Genomic DNA, 16857 nt, shown 5'->3' with positions numbered 1-16857 from the left:
TAGATGTCAAAACATAAGGTTATGACATTTGGTTCAACATCAGAATCTTAGTTGGTGAAGTGGCACATCAACTTGAGATAGAAGGGTCTACAGGGTTGTAGATTGGATACTTCAAAAAGCTTGAAGTTCAAGTCTCACTTGGAAGGTCAGAATATCTTTGGGAGAAGTCTGATAACCGTGGAGAGGTCAAAAGAATGGCATTTGACTTTTTCATATGAGGATTCATGAAGGAGGTAATCAACCAATGACATTTGGTCTATCTCAGAAGTGAGTTCGAAGAATCAAGATAATCAACATATGGAAACTGATTATTCTTGAGGAAAGTCTGAGACAAGTTACTTTTGAGCAGAAAAGTAGTAAGTTGAAGACAAAAAGGGAGGTGTTTTCTATTCATCTCTTGGAGCTTGTGGTAGGAGTTCTGAGCTATCTATGAAAGACTATCTCTGATAATGGGATGAGAATGTATATGTCCCAATTTGTGTCTGGTTTCTTGTGGATCAAGCTAATGACTCAGTGATAGTTGAAGATTATCAGATGGTGTTATGTTGTGAAGAATGTCCTAACTCATGTTAGAACATTTTGTGAAGTGGTTTTCTGTTCTGGTTGGAAGAGAGATTGACACATAGTGTGGATGTGTTCAGCCAAGAGGGTTGAACAGAGGGTGTGCTCTTGAAGATATGAAGATGCGTCTTATGTTTTCCATTCAACAAGTGGTCTGGATTCTCTTTGAATCAGGAAGTTTGTGAAGGTCCAACCTGGGGGTGTTGGATATGTTCATATGTGATCTCCATGTTTCAAGAGGAGAGTTGGTTGTTCATGACAGGGGGAGTTCTGTCTTTGCACTGCAAGTAATCATCAAGCTTATGGTCTATGTGTTCTCAGATAACAAGGCTAATAGACATTTATTTTGTCTAATTGGTCACCTTTGGTCAATTTTGACTAAAAAGGGGGAGAAATGCTGATGTGGAAGTTGTATGTGGCTGGACTGGAGGACAACTATTATTGGAAGAAGTGCACAGGTGTTAAAACAGAATGTTTCTGTTGTTCTGTTTGCAGATGTCAAAGAGGATGTCTGATATGGTGCACAGGTGCTGATGTTGTAGCAGATGTCAGTATGACATTCTGGCTGGTACAGGTACTGGAGTTCAGTAGCTGTTATGGTTGTTGCATGCACAGATTTAGGGGGAGAAGAAGTACCCTGGTGAACTGTGCATTTGTGTGTCTTACTAGTTGCATCCATAACTAGTAATTCTGATTGTTGCACAGATTTAAGGGGAGGAGAAGTACCCTTGTGCATGTGTGTATTACTAGTAGCCATAGCTAGTAATTGTTTTGCTTCTGCTGCTGATTAAACTACTGTTATGTGGTTTAAACTGCTGATAGTTTGCCTTGTGAACAAAAAAAAAGGACAGATATATGTTTTAGCCAAAATTTGCCAAAGGGGGAGTTTTTGTTTCTAAGTGTTGGCAACAATTTTGGTAAAACAAAGAGTGTTCACAAGTTGTCATGTGTGATGTCTTAACATAAGATATCCTATGTACCTGCTGGAGTTAAAGAACATATGCAAGCAGGATTGTTTCAGAATGCCACATACAATGACAAGGCTTCTGATATTGGTTGTACCTGCTGGAGCTTATATGGAAGAAATGTTCTTGCAGGATTGTTTCAGATGACATACACAATGTCATGGTATCTGATATGGTTGTACCTGCTATAAAAGGAAATTGGATTATGCAGGATTTTTCCAATATGTCAGACCCGATGTCATGACATCCTGTACACAGAACATTCAGTATGAATGTCTGGTGTTTTGTGATTGCACAATTAATGGCAATCTTTGGATGATTGAATATATGGCTAGCTGGCGCATTCAATCATGAATTACAACCAGATTTACTTATTTTCCAAGGAGATCTATACAGCTGTTATAAAAAGATTTGATTGGAAAATAGATTTAGGGTTTTCAAGATGTCCAAGCCCAGCTGGATGCTTCTCTAAAAAGGGACTTAGAAAACCTGTTTGTACACACAACCAATACTGAGCGAAATATAGAGAGAGAGCTAGGGTTTGTGTCTAGTCGTAAGACTTGTAGGTCATTCAAGTCATCCATTGATGATTGAATTGGACTGATTTAATAGTCTGGGATTAGTTAGAATCCTATGTGGCGTTATTTGTGGAGGTCTTGAAGACTCAATCAGAATATTTGGTGAATATACAATTTCTAAATATGGAGATATATATGGAGATATTTTAGGAACTAAAAGATTGAAGACCTTGATTGTAGCAGAAGTTTTCTGCTGGCTCTGTAACAGCAAAGGAAAGATTTGCTGCGATTTCTGAAGGCCCAAATCCAGTTGGGTAGTTAGGTTATAAGTAGCAGTTTGTAACCTAGGTTTTGTAAGCCTCAAACTATATAAAAATTAGAGGTGTGTGTGAGGTAAACCTCCCAACCTGTGGGAATGTTACCAGGTGTTTCTCAGTGCTTGAAAGCATGAGATTATTTGTAACTCAAAGCCTGTAGGCAAGAGTTGTTATGTTCTTGAACGAAGCTGTGAAGCATGTTCAAGTTGTTTAAACATTACATTGTAATTGTAGTGATAGGAATGGAAACTGGAGGTTTCTATCTAGGAGTGCCTAAGTATAGATTGCATTGGATAGGGATTAAGTGAAGAGTTGTAAACGGGGGAGTTTAACTCTGAATTAATACTGCTAATAGTGGATCTTCTTCCTGGCTTGGTATGCCCCCAGAGTAGGTAATGTTGTATCGAACTGGGTTAACAATTACTGGTGTTTTTACCTTCTGCATACTATATTTTGTCTGTTATAACTCAGTCTGTTTCTAGTCTGTTTATGAAGGGAATAACAGACCTGACACATAGCCTGCAGTTTGAATGCAAAACAGAATATTATGACATTCATTATTGACTGTTAATACTGATGTATAGACTGGTTGGTCTGTTACAGTTCACCCATCTGTAATGTTGGGACAGGTGATGTTCAAATAAATGTTGAGACATCATGCTGATAACTGGGCAGGATCAATAAACATAAGGGCTATGTTTGATCTCTACTGTGTCTTTGCACTAGATGGACAAAACTGGATGTTCTTCTTTCCATGGTGGTATATTCACAGATGTCTTGACATCTGTGACTGGGTGCTTATGAATACTGGGTTTTAATTTGTATAACTGTCTTGCTATATTAGTAACAATGTTGGATCAAATGTCATGACTTCGTGTAGAACATCTGAACTCTGATTATACCAGAATTTCATTCAATAATCTAATTGTGTTAAATCTAATGAGCAGACATTAAATTAAATGAAATCCAATATATTGTATGTAAAACACCAGTTAGGAGTGTAACACTCTATTTTTTTATAAATTATTTATATTAATTAATTTTAATTTTATATGTGTGTCGCACCTCGAAAAAATGGGGATACGACTTCAAAGCGAAGCGCAATCGCACGCTCGCAATGATGGACTAAACAGAGTCGCCACCCTTCATTTTCTCCAACCTTCACTCCACGAAACCTACACCAAATCATCAGCCCACCCTTCATCTTCACTTCATCATCTTCCTCGCTCAACACAACCACCACGCCGCCGTCAAAATCTCACCACCGCTTCACAACTTAACGCCTCCTTCAATCCTCCGCTTCAAACCTCCATCACTTCACCACCGTGAATCGTTTCTTCGCCGCTCACCCTCACCCCCACATGCAAACCCTTCTTCGTTCCCTCAAACACCTCACCTCACCTAAATCAACCCTCCGCTCACAAACCACAACAAAACACTCATCGCCGTCCACCCAGACCGACACTCCGCCGCCGTAGCAGTCGGATCGGAGATCCGCGTCTTCAACCTCCTTGGTGATTGTGCAGTTTCTTTAGCTGACGACTCCGTCACCGGCGACACAACCCTACGAATCACCCTACAACCTCATCTTCCAACCTCACCATCGATGACATCAAATTATAACCTATAAATGACACAGTAAAAAAATCCTCCTGTTGCATTATGCTGACCGTAACAACAAATTTGCTTACACCAAGGGACTCTTGATCTGCTTGTGTTAGATGCTGTTTTCTTTTACAGGTTGTATTTGGTTAAGGCTTGGAAAGATTGAACATTGTGAAGGATGTTGAGAAGTTTAAGGATTCACCTTGGGAATGACAACAGCGACGATTCAATGATACCACAAAGCTTTGCTCTACTGTCAATTTCGTTAGAGCCCATCACCAACTTATCACCAACTTATCACCAACTTTGGTTTGCTTCTTGATCTGTATTTATTTGTTGGTAATCCTTGCTTGACATTGGATATTCTTTTATGTTTGTTTAAATTCTAACTGTTGTTGTTTAGTTTGGTGTTTGAGTTATGGCATATGGATAAATCATGTGGTGTTGTGTCTTCTTGCTGTTATCTTAAAAAGTATGAATACTATTTTGAAAATGGATTGTTAGATCTAGGATGATGTTGGAGTGTATGATTTTCCTGTTAGTCAAGTTATCAGTTAAACACCCCAATTTTTTTGCTGCAAGTTTGTTTCCATGTGGATGTGATAAATGGTAATAATGGCTTTGAGTTTGCAATAGAATCAAGTACTTTGCTTCATAGTGGTCTAATTTGCCGAGTCAGTGGATGAATTCGCTCGATGCTCATGGATAGAATATAAGTTTATCACTGACTTTTTGTTGTTATTTTTGGGTCTGTTTTGGTCTAATGATTGGTGTTAGTAAGTGAGTTTTATTTAGGAAAATATACTGATCAATGATAAAAAAAAGATGAATATGGTTTGATTATTATTTAATTCATATTGGATTTGAGTGCTCACTAGTCATGGTTGTTGTAGATTGTAATATGTAAAGAAGAATTATGTAAATGCCAATTACTTTGGCCAATTTCAAAGGTAATTTTGCACTAAGTTGTAACAAAGAAATAACTTTTTTCTGAAAATCTATCACAATTAAATCAAGTTGTAACAAAAAATTATTATTATTATTATTATTATTATCATTATCTTGTTGTAAATTCAATTCATTTTTAAAAAAATAAAAAAAATACTTATCACAAATTAAATTATTTTTTAATTCAATTCATTTTTTAAAAAAAATACTTATCATAAATTCAATTTTTTTTTTATTTTAAAATTCAATTCATTTTTAAAAAAAAATACTTATCATAAATTCAATTGCTCTTTCAAACTTTAATTTCTTTTAAAATTCAATTCATTTTAAAACCACTTATCATAAATTCAATTATTCTTTCAAACTTTAATTTATTTTAAAATTCAAATCATTTTGAAACCACTTCAATTTCAATTTAAATCATGTCTAAATCATTCCAATTTCGGTTAAAATCTTGTCTCAATTTATTTGAATTAAACTTTGATCAGGTACCAATTGACCTCTCTTAAACCAAATGCAATATTCAAATCTCTTTTCTAAAATGTGAAGAAAAAGGTTACCTGGATGGAATGTCCAGTCGTAATCCCGAATATTAGGCTCAAGCTGTAAGAGCTTGTAAGCCGTTAATATTCGTCTTCTCTTTAATATTCAAATCGTCTTCTTAATAAATTTGGAAGAAAAAGATTACCTGGAGGGAATATCCAGTCGTAATCCCGAATATTAGGCTCAAGCTGTAAGAGCTTGCAAGCCATAAATATTTGTCTTCCTTTTAATACTCTAATATCTAAACCATTTTCTTAATAAGGTTGGAAGAAAAAGATTACCTGGATGGAATGTCCAGTCGTAATCCCGAATATTAGGCTCAAGCTGTAAGAGCTTGCAAGCCGTTAATATTCGTCTTCTCTTAACGTTCCAAATATTCAAATCTTTTCCTAAATAAGACGTGAAGAAAAAGGTTACCTGGATGGAATGTCCAGTCGTAATCCCGAATATTAGGCTCAAGCTGTAAGAGCTTGCACGCCATAAATATTCGTCTTCTCTTTAATACTCCAATATTCAAAATCATTTTCTAAATAAAAGTTGGAAGAAAAAGATTACCTGGATGTAATATCCAGTCGTAATCCCGAATATTAGGCTCAAGCTGTAAGAGCTTGTAAGCCACAAATATTTGTCTTCTCCTTAACACTCTAATACCTCAAAATCATTTTATTAAAACGTGAAGAAAAAGATTACCTGGATGGAATGTCCAGTCGTAATCCCGAATATTAGGCTCGAGCTGTAAGAGCTTGTAAGTCATAAATATTCGTCTTCTCGCCAAAATATCCGTAAATACCTCAAATCACCTTCTAAATAAAGCGTGAAGAAAAAGGTTACCTGGATGGAATGTCCAGTCGTAATCCCGAATATTAGGCTCAAGCTGTAAGAGCTTGCAAGCCATAAATATTCGTCTTCCCTCTTAACATTCCAAATATTCAAATTGTTTTCTAAATAAAGTTGGAAGAAAAAGATTACCTGGAGGGAATATCCAGTTGTAATCCCGAATATTAGGCTCAAGCTGTAAGAGCTTGCAAGCCATAAATATTCGTCTTCCCTCCAAAACATTCATAAATATCCGAATCATTTTCTTAGCAATATGGGAAAGAAACAGACTGCCTGGGTGGAATGTCCAGACGTAGTCCCGAGTACTAGACCCAAGCTGTAAGAGCTTGTAGGTCATAAGTACTCGTCTTTCAAACTTCAAAATACCTAATTCATACCTTAATACTTTTTCAATAAAGATGGAAATGGAACATGGTGTATACCGTGCACTCCTGAGGCTAGGATTCGAGATGTATATCTCGCTCATCCAAGTTCTCGCCATCACTCAAAATACACCTAACCAATCAAACTCTTTCCTCGCCGCCGTGTGACTAATCAGAAAACCTTTTTCATAAATGGAAGATATATTGTCTTAAGTGATACAAAACAATGTTTCGGCCACGATTGTTGAGTAGAGATAAATGACGCTTTTTCCGAATGTAGATTTATAAATCCGTTCGATGTGTGGTATGCGTCCACTCCTCATCTGTTTTGGGTAAAACAATGTTTTCGTCGATTAATACAATATAGCTTTCGCTAAAATCGACTAACAAACAAACATTTTTCTACCCAGAACTACGTAAGCCTTGATTTCTCTTTTGAGATACGTAGGAGCAGGATTTATAAATCTTGTCAGGCCCACTAATAAAAAACTTAGGTTTAGTCCTTCGTTGAAAATCCAAAAACATTCTCTTCTCATCCTTTCTTTCTTTCCCACCTAATAATTTGAAAAGCCTAATATTCAAACTAACATTAACGCACACAACTGACCTAATGGTTCCCGTTGAGTACAACGGACGTGAGGGGTGCTAATACCTTCCCCTTGCGTAATCGACTCCCGAACCCTGATATTGGTTGCGATGACCATATCTTATCCTTTCTTTTGTCTTGGGTTTTATCGATATTTCCCCTTTCCTTTTTAGGAATAAATAAAGTTCGGTGGCGACTCTGTTTAGTCCATCATTGCGAGCGTGCGATTGCGCTTCGCTTTGAAGTCGTATCCCCATTTTTTCGAGGTGCGACAATGTGTGTCTAATTATTATTTGTCTGATAATTGAGATGTGTTAGACCAACAAGGATGGGTGGTGCTTGGGTAGAGACTATGGAGCGTGATTAGAGGTTGGTAGATTTATTTATAATTATTTAATTAATTAAAATAATATTTTAGTTATTATTTAAATGAAATAATAAAAAAAAGAAAATAATGAGTTTCGAGTGGAAATTGCAAATTTTGGAAAATTAAAATAGATAATGTAAGTTAGTAATAAGTTAGACCTTAATGGAATATTAGAAAGATAAAAATTATGTTTTTAATTTAGGAGGAGAGAAGTGAAGAAAAAAGTTTATAGTAGGTGAAACTTTTGGAATTGAAGAAAAGGAGGCAAGAGAAGAGAAAAATAAGGAAAACCTCGAGAGAGCTCTAGGGAAGAGAATAACCAAAAACTTGGATTTTTTTGAAATTACAAGGTAAGGGTGGTAATTTGGTTTAATAATAAGGATATGAATGGAAGGGTAGAGGAAAATTTAATTCTCTTTGGATTGATGATGAATGTTGATATTTGTTGAATGAAATTTATGTTTTAAAGTGTCCATGTATGTCCACCATTGATGATGTTTTAAGGTTCTAGGGATTGATATAGTATATAGATACATGATTATATGAATATAAGTAGTGATTAATATATGTATGTTTATGACTGAACTTAAAACCATAAAATATTTGTTGATGATTTCATGGACGTTTTTGGGGTTGGAGAAGATGAAAATCGTGCTGGAAATTTCAGAAAAACAACAAATTTTTGGTAATGCCTTCGCGCATGGTTTTGATAATAACTTTCAACTCATAAATCGTTTGTTGATTAATTTGTAAGATAATAAGTGTTCACGATTAACTTCAAAAATTTCAACTTGACTAATTATATGTAAGATGTATGTGATTTGTAGATATCAAAACTTATGATTTTTTTGTCTTATGATTAAAATAATTGTTGATTAATTATTAAAAAAAATACATGTTTTGTATGAGTGACTAGTCTTGGGACCAACTCGGTCTTGTCTTTGTATTGTCTTATCCTTATTAGACTAATATCACATCATATATGACTAGAGTTTTGGTCAAGTTTAGGTCTATAGAGTTGGTTCGATCTAATGTTAGGTAAAAGTTGGGGTTACATACAATCCAACCTAACTCGTGTTTTGTATACCTATATCACAAATAATAAATTGTGAATAATTAAAACCATAAATTAAACACAAACAAAATCACAGACAAGACAAACTAATTTTATCATTTGATTCAACCGTGCACACTTCAATTTCAAAAAATGTTCTAAGACGAATCAAACTTGAACACATAGCACAAGCATATCTGACCAATGCAATTTTTAACTTAATCAGTCCCTTAGTACAACACTATTCAAATATTGAGAACATGAGTCTCACATTATCATTGCTTTAAAGTTGCATGTTGGTGAAACAAAGAAATCCATCATGGTCAATTTGACAAACGACATACTTAACATTAACCATACTTCTTGTGTCACCATGATTGAGACGATGATTCAGTTGGTCATTCATATTAGAAAGTGTAATATCAATATTGATCTTAAACAAACGAGAAGAAGTAATCTTATGTAGTAAATTAGAACTAGGTTATAATTTATTATGTCTAGTTATTGGTAAAAGTTCATTATTTTATGATGTGAACTCAAATTAACAAAACACATTATTTCATAGAACTGTTTGTGCATTCTACTCTATAAAAACTACTGAGGCAATCTATAACACAAAATAAAAATATCAAGGTTTACAAATTTTAGATTCTACAATTCGAACATGTTAAGCACCCCTCGCAAACTTATGTTGATTAGTTTGTAAGACAATGCTTTTGTTTTTTTTAATTAATTTGTAAGATAATGAGTCTTTACAATTATGTGCTGAAATTTCAAATTGACTAATTTCTATGTAAGATGTATGTGATTTGTAGATCTTGAAACTTATCTTGTTTTGTCTGATGATTAAAAACAATTATTGATTAATTGTTAAAGAAATACATGTTTTGTATGAGTGATTAGTCTTACGACTAACTCGGTCTTGTCTTTGTATTGTCTTATCCTTATTAGACTCATATCACATCATATTTGACTAGAGTTTTGGTCAAACTTACGTCTATAAAGTTGGTCCATATAATGTTAGGTAAGGGTTAGGGTTACCGACAGTCCAACCTAACTCGTGTTTTGTACACCTATAACACCAACAATAAATTGTGAATAATTAAAACTATCAATTAAACATAAACAAAATCATGGAAGAGACTGAATAATTTCATCATTTGATTCAACCGTGCACACTTCCATTTTAGCAAATGTTCTAAGACGAATCAAACTTGAACATATAACACGAGCATATCTGAGCAATGCAACATTTAACTCGATTAATCCCTTAGTACTATATTGTCCAAATATTGAGAGCATGTGTCTCACATCATCACTGTTTTAAAGTTTCATGTTAGTGAAACAAACAAATCCATCATGGTCGATTTCACAAACGATGATACTTAACATTAACCATACTTCTTCTTGTGTCATGATGATTGAGACGGTGATTAAGTTGATCTTTCATATTAGAAAGTCTAACATCGACATTGATCTTAAACAAATGAGAATAAGTAATCTTATGTAGTAAATTTAAATTAGGTTATAATTTATTATGTCTAGTTATTGCTGAAAATTCATTATTTTGTGGTGTGAACTCAAACGATAAAAACACATTATTTTATAGAATTTTTTGTGCATTCTATTCCATAAAAACCGCTGATGCAATCTAGAACACATAATAAAAATATTAGGGTTTACAAATTTCAGATTCTACAATTCAAACATGTTAATTACTCCTCACAAATTATAGAATCAAACGTGTTAAACATCCTCCCAAATGTGTTCGAATTATACAATTCAAACTTGTATTTTGCAATTACATAGTACATGTTTTTGTTAATTACACAAATATAAAGAATAACATAACATGACATTAAAAAATAATAATTTAACCAAAAGTATCCAAAATAATACATACATAACTTCTAAAGTCGAGTATTTGATACACAATGTTATATACAAAATTTAACTTAGACAATAACCAAACCATTTTAAAAAAGAACGCATCCTACTACGTCGACGCGATATAATGTCATTCCTCATCAACCTCTTCACCTGTAAGGAAGTGTTGGCCTCCTTTAAAATCTCTTGAACAACAAGTGTGGACATCAATGCCTTATTATACAATTCCATCATAGAGTGACCCCAAAACAAATTATTAGATGTGCGCACATGCAGATGCAGAGAGCGTCGACACAACCACTATACTCTATTGTCGCCTCTTTCTTCTTTATAAGAGCTTCTTTCTCAATTGGTATACATATTTTCGCCTCTTCTCCCTTATTTTATAAGAGCTTCTTTATCAATATATGATTGTCATTTTAGTGTGAAAATTATATAAAGATATGATATCTTAATATATATCACCTTAGTGATATTAATGCATGATCTTTACGCCTTGATCTTGAACAAATGAAATATAATCCTTGTATTTAATATGCATCCGATCAATCTAGTCCGAATATAATTTAATTATTTTAGTCAATCCATTATAATTTTGTTTGGTTATACATATTTAAAGAAGCTTAATCATGAGAGAGATATTTCTCAATAATTTTTAAAATATTGAATTTAATTACTTTTGTTTTGTAAAAAATATCTCATTTGTATTTTTTTATCTCAAAATAATTGTTCTTTTACGATATCAATACTGCATTTATTATTATATTTTCACTATCATACCCTTATTTATTAACTTTCACTTTATCCGATAACCTTTTTAACTACCATTAATAAAGATATTCAAATAAATATTATTAATTTTATAATCAAAACCAACGCATCCATTCATTTCCTTAATAACTAATCCATCACTTAAATGATATTTTTGTAATGAGACCGAGGCAGCACATCTTTAATTGAAATCAATCATGCCAAAGAAAATAAAAGCCAGCTTCATCAAATAGCTTATCAGCAAATAAATTGAAGACTAGGCGCCATAATGAATTTGTGAAAAATCTTAACACACTACTTAAGATTCAACCTGAACCGTAAGATTCAACTCAAACGAACGATCAAGATATATGCAGAAACATCGATAACCTTAATCTCGATTCACTATAAATAGTTAAATACAGAAAAGATTGGTGAGTTAACTCAGTTTCATTACCAAGCGACGGCCAACATAGATTCCGATCGGAAGAGAAAGAAAACGTCGATTTCGGCGGCGGAGGAAGAAAGCCGACACAAGAAGAAAGAAGCGAAAATGTCTTCGTCCAGACATGGCGGTGCTGAGGTTAGGGCTTCACACATACTGATCAAATACGAAGGTTCTAGAAGGAAAGCTTCGTGGAAAGATCCAGAAGGTTACGTCATCAAGAACACCACCAGAGACAGTGCTGTTGCTCAGCTTAAGGCGATGCAAGCGGACATTGTTTCCGGTAAGGCGACTTTCGAGGACATTGCTTCTCGCTACTCCGATTGCAGTTCTGCTAAACGCGGCGGAGATCTCGGTGAGTTCTCACCGAACTTTCTTTATGAAACTTTAGTTTATTTACTGTTCTGATTTATGTATTGTAGTGTAGTTTTTCAATTTAGTTTGTTTAAATGCGTGTTTGAACTGGATTTTGGTAGAATTGTGTTAACCCTAGTATAAGGAAATTTTGAGAGAATCGTGTTACTGATTGATTTGTAAGCAAAATAATAATAATAAAACTGTAAAGTGATTTTCACATCACGTGATTTTGAGGAACAGTTATAGATGTTCCTTCTCATTCACTAGAAATTATTGGTTAGGATTTGATTGCCTAAGAAGGTTAGAAGAATAGGTCCAAGATTATGATCAAGGTTTTTAAGTAACGGTCACATAGAGGCTTTTGCGATTTCGGTTTGTGCAGGTGTTGTGACACTGATTGAATTATCACAATTTATTCTTTATCATAAAAAGTGAATAACAGTGGCAGTATCAGCAACTTCCGATTCTGTTTTGTCGTGACAGTTTTCACGGTAACAGACTATTTTTTAAAACCTTGATTATATTATTATAGAAGGATTTTACTTCGGTTGCCGTTGTGATGCTACCTTTTATCTTGTGCATCCTATCAACAATTAGTGTATCAAATTTAACTCTCTATGTTGCTGTTATGACAGAAGTAGCTCAAATAGCCATCATCTTTTATTTATTAGAAATTTTCTACTTATCTAACTTAATTTACAAAACACATTATGTATATATTAGATCTCAGTCCTGAATCAAGTGTGAAGTCAATGTGAAGACTTTAAGCAGTTTGTCAGTAATTTGGTTGGTTTAGAAGTAAAGGTGGAAAGAGCAATATTAGGCCCAAGGGTTCTGCCTCCTCCCCAAATGTTTTAAAGCATCCCTTAAGTTTTTCATCACTTTTTAAATATTCTAATTAAAAAGTAGTTTTGCACCCCAAACCTTATGTTCTGGTTCCTGTGTTCCACCTTTCTACCAAGGGTAGCTAAATAGTTCACATTTCATGTTATTGTAAATGAAAATTGTTAACTAATATATGTATAATAATATAAATTGTAATGACTGAACATGATTTGCTGATGGACTGATGGTATATTTGTTGAACTCCTTGATGTTGCTGTGGTCCACTGGAAGTTGGCATTAGCTAGCTGTGAACACATAAAATATAGTAAGAATGTGAATTGAAGAACTACTGTATAATTTAAGCGCCCATCAATACAACTGATCTTTCAATCTGTGTGAAACTGAATATCTGGTTTTAAAGATAACAATGCCCTCATGAAATCAATTTCACAAACTGTTGATCATTGGTACCTTAAATTCATTTTTACATAACCCTTCCAAGCGAAATGCTTGTAACCATGACGGTCACGATCGCGCTATAACTCCTGTGAACGTACAGTTTAGCATGCCTGCAACTGTTTTTCGTATTGGAGGTTTCAAAAATCATGGAAGATGGAAGTGCGCGGTAGATGCGTAGCAGAAAATTGCTGGATCGTGGGATCTTGTGAGTTCTGTGGGACTTGTTTCACAGCTGCTTTTGATTAGTCACTTACAAATGTGTTTTTGACCTGTTCTGCCAGATTTTCACTCGATTTTCCTTAGACCTGTTTGCCATTTATTGTCTTTTAATTGTGTTTTAATTGAGCACTCAAGTTTTCAATGTACAGTTTTAAAGTTCCAAATGCTCAATTAAAATAAAATTAAAAGACAATAAATTCAGACCAAATCTTTCCATTATTCCCATTTCTAACTGTTTAATACATATTACCCGTTCAGCCCATAGTACCTCTGCACACTACACTGCCGTTCCTCTTTCTTCCTCATAAAACACGGCCTTTCCATTATTTTTAGAGTTGTTAAATGATATTTTATTAGACTGTTTTAGTTGAGATGTTATTTTTAGATGATGTTCTTTGTATCATGTTTGAGACAATTCTGTTTTTAGTTGCTGATTGAATAAATTATATATGAGAAAATTATGTTTTTTAGATAAATATTTCTTACCTATGGAAAATTTATGTTAAGTCCATTTCTCCTAGGCATTTCTGTAAATTTAGTTTATATGGTGGGATCTTACGATCTTTTTTACTGTCTTACGATTTAGGCTTTTTCTATACCTAAACAATCTTTAGTGGGTTCCTGAGTAGAGCGTGTGTTTCTAGTATCCCTCTAATCTCATAGTATTGGTGATATATTCAACCATTGCATTCATATAGAGTGAAATATTTGGAGTTTTTTTCTCCAAAACATAGTTTTTCAATTGAACTAAAATGGCTAGTTTCTTGGCTGCAGGTTCCTTTGGTCATGGCCAGATGCAGAAGCCATTTGAAGATGCAACTTTCGCTCTTAATGTTGGTGAAATGAGTGACATTGTGGAAACTGATAGTGGAGTCCACATAATCAAGAGAACAAAGTGATTATGACAAGGAGTAATCTTTCCATCTAGAGAAAACAGTAGCATTTATAGATGATTTCTGGGAATCTTATTCAGCTCAAAATCTGTCAATATATTGATGATTTAGACATGACAGCTATTGAAAACCTATATATGTATGCTTGTAATTTTGAAAATCATTCATGAGATTTGCACTCTATTGTTTTTGGTAGGATCCTGTCATGTATTCATTCCATCACTACCAAGTATAAACCTGGTTTTATTGTTACCTATATATATGCTTATAGTCTCTGATTGTTTACCTGCTAAAACCCATCCATGTACCTTGATTAATGGAATGTGTTGTACTTGTTGAGTTTTAAACACCCAAAATTGCTTGATGTATGTGGTAGTTGCTTATATTGTTATATAGCTGGTTATTATGTAATTATGATGAATCTTGTGAGTCGCGAGGTATATGCTATGAGTTATTTTAATATTGATTTCTACATTAAACCGTCCACTCTAAATCTTAATATGTTAATAGTTTTAGTATTTTAGTTTTTATTTCCAAACAATTAGGGCATGTTTGAAAGGGTTCTCAAAAACTGTTTTATAGTTTTTAAAAGTTAAAAAATAAAATACTTGTTTGATGAACTTGTATCTCAAAACTATTTTTTAAAACATTTTTGAAATTGACTATTTTAAAATCTAAAAAATCAACATGTTATTTTTCAAATGACGAAAGTTGAAAAACACAAAAAAACACACTTTTTTTTCATTAATGGCAGCATAATAATTAATTGTAATATCTCAATGTTGTAATATTCTTAAAAATTATCTGCAATTTACATTTCAATAATTTTAATTTTAACTTATTAATGAGTTAGCTCATGTCCCACCCCTCTTACTTCCCATTAATATTCAAGAACGTTAATTAATCATGCATTAATTATTTTTCTGTTATTATTAATTTTGAAAATTTGTTTAATATTTATTTTAACTTTCTTAATATATATAAATATTTAAAATTGATTCTTTTGATTAATTAAATTTTTTTATACTTATTTGAAAACTATTGAAATATTCACAAATTTAGATCAAAAATTGTTCTTATTTAACCGTGACTAATATATAGAGACCTTATTGAATATAGTGTCTTTTCTCATTTCAACCTATTTTTTTTTTCAAAAATAAGAGCTAGGATACCCCAAGTGATTTTTTAAAATAAATTATATTTAAATAATCGAATATAGTAAGTAATCACATTATTCAATCATTTAAGTATAATTAATAAAATACACCTGTATTTATTTTATATACAATTAAGAAAATACACTTGTATTTGCCCGATATATACAATTAAGAAAATACACTTGTATTTGCACGAGCCTCACATAGGTTTTCAAATAAATTTTTAAAATCAAAAATCAAAAGTGATTCAAACAAGACCTTAGCGTTTTCCTTTGATCTTTAGTTAGAGTTATGATTGAGAGTAAGTCGTTAGATTTAATAACGTCGATGAACAATGTCAATGTTCATACCATTTTTCTGCACTATCGTAGTAGATATTTTTTTTTAAATTAAAAAAATATGATAAATGAATATGAGAGAATATAGATTTTATTAAATTATTCTACTAGGTATTGATGTATTTTAATTATTGTTGAGTAGGTTATTCGCTTTTATGTAAGCAGAATTTTTATTTGATGTTAGTTTATATTATTCGTACAATATCATTATGCATAGTAACTTAATTTTATTCTAAATATGAGGGTGGTTATGGGTGGGATTTAGATATTTGTTACTTCTCCTTCTATTGTGCAAGTGGTTATTGTGATATAATTTTTTTAATAAATATAAAAATAGTTAAGGATAATTTTGGAAGAAAAATAAGTTAGTTCAAATCTTTCTATCACCTTTATAAATAGTCGAGAGAAATAATAATTTAAGAGTATTAATTAAATATGTAATTAAAAATAAAAATTAATATATATTGGAAATTTAAAACACTTCTTGGGATTTTTATAAATGTTACATTTTTTTGGGATGGAGGAATTAACTTATAGCAAAATGAAAAGGCACATTCAAAAGAATTTTAACAAATATTATATTTTATTTAAAAAATCACTCATGTTTCTAAATACAAATGTTTTGTATCCAAGTTATTTTTAACTATAATTAATTTTTGTTTAAACTTAAAAATTTTGGTTTAAATTTAAAATAAAATAAAATATTGTACAAGTACATCCGAAAAGGGTCTCTAAGGGCGAGGTTGACGCAAGAGTTATTTGAGTCTACAACGCCTCTTGCGCTGTTTGTTTTCTAGTTCAACCGTTCGTTTACTGTATGCGCTACCCCTTCTTATTGAACATGTTGTCCCTTTGAAAATAGCC

The 16857-nt window shown here is 32.8% G+C and overlaps 1 protein-coding gene across 1 annotated transcript; it reads left to right on the top strand.

The window, feature by feature from the left end:
- Positions 1 to 11552: 11552 nt before the first annotated feature.
- Positions 11553 to 14756, top strand: LOC127074658 (peptidyl-prolyl cis-trans isomerase Pin1). The gene is made up of 2 exons (XM_051015999.1): positions 11553 to 12100; positions 14380 to 14756. Exons 1-2 carry the CDS (start codon positions 11854 to 11856, stop codon positions 14502 to 14504), a joined length of 372 nt encoding a protein of 123 aa, XP_050871956.1. The 5' UTR covers positions 11553 to 11853; the 3' UTR covers positions 14505 to 14756.
- The last annotated feature ends 2101 nt before the right edge of the window (positions 14757 to 16857 follow it).

The sequence above is a fragment of the Lathyrus oleraceus genome, chromosome 4 (genome assembly GCF_024323335.1).
Source record: "Lathyrus oleraceus cultivar Zhongwan6 chromosome 4, CAAS_Psat_ZW6_1.0, whole genome shotgun sequence".
Taxonomy (NCBI): Eukaryota; Viridiplantae; Streptophyta; class Magnoliopsida; order Fabales; family Fabaceae; genus Lathyrus; species Lathyrus oleraceus.
Note: the sequence above shows the minus strand (reverse complement) of the source record. Positions and strands in the feature narration are given on the sequence as shown.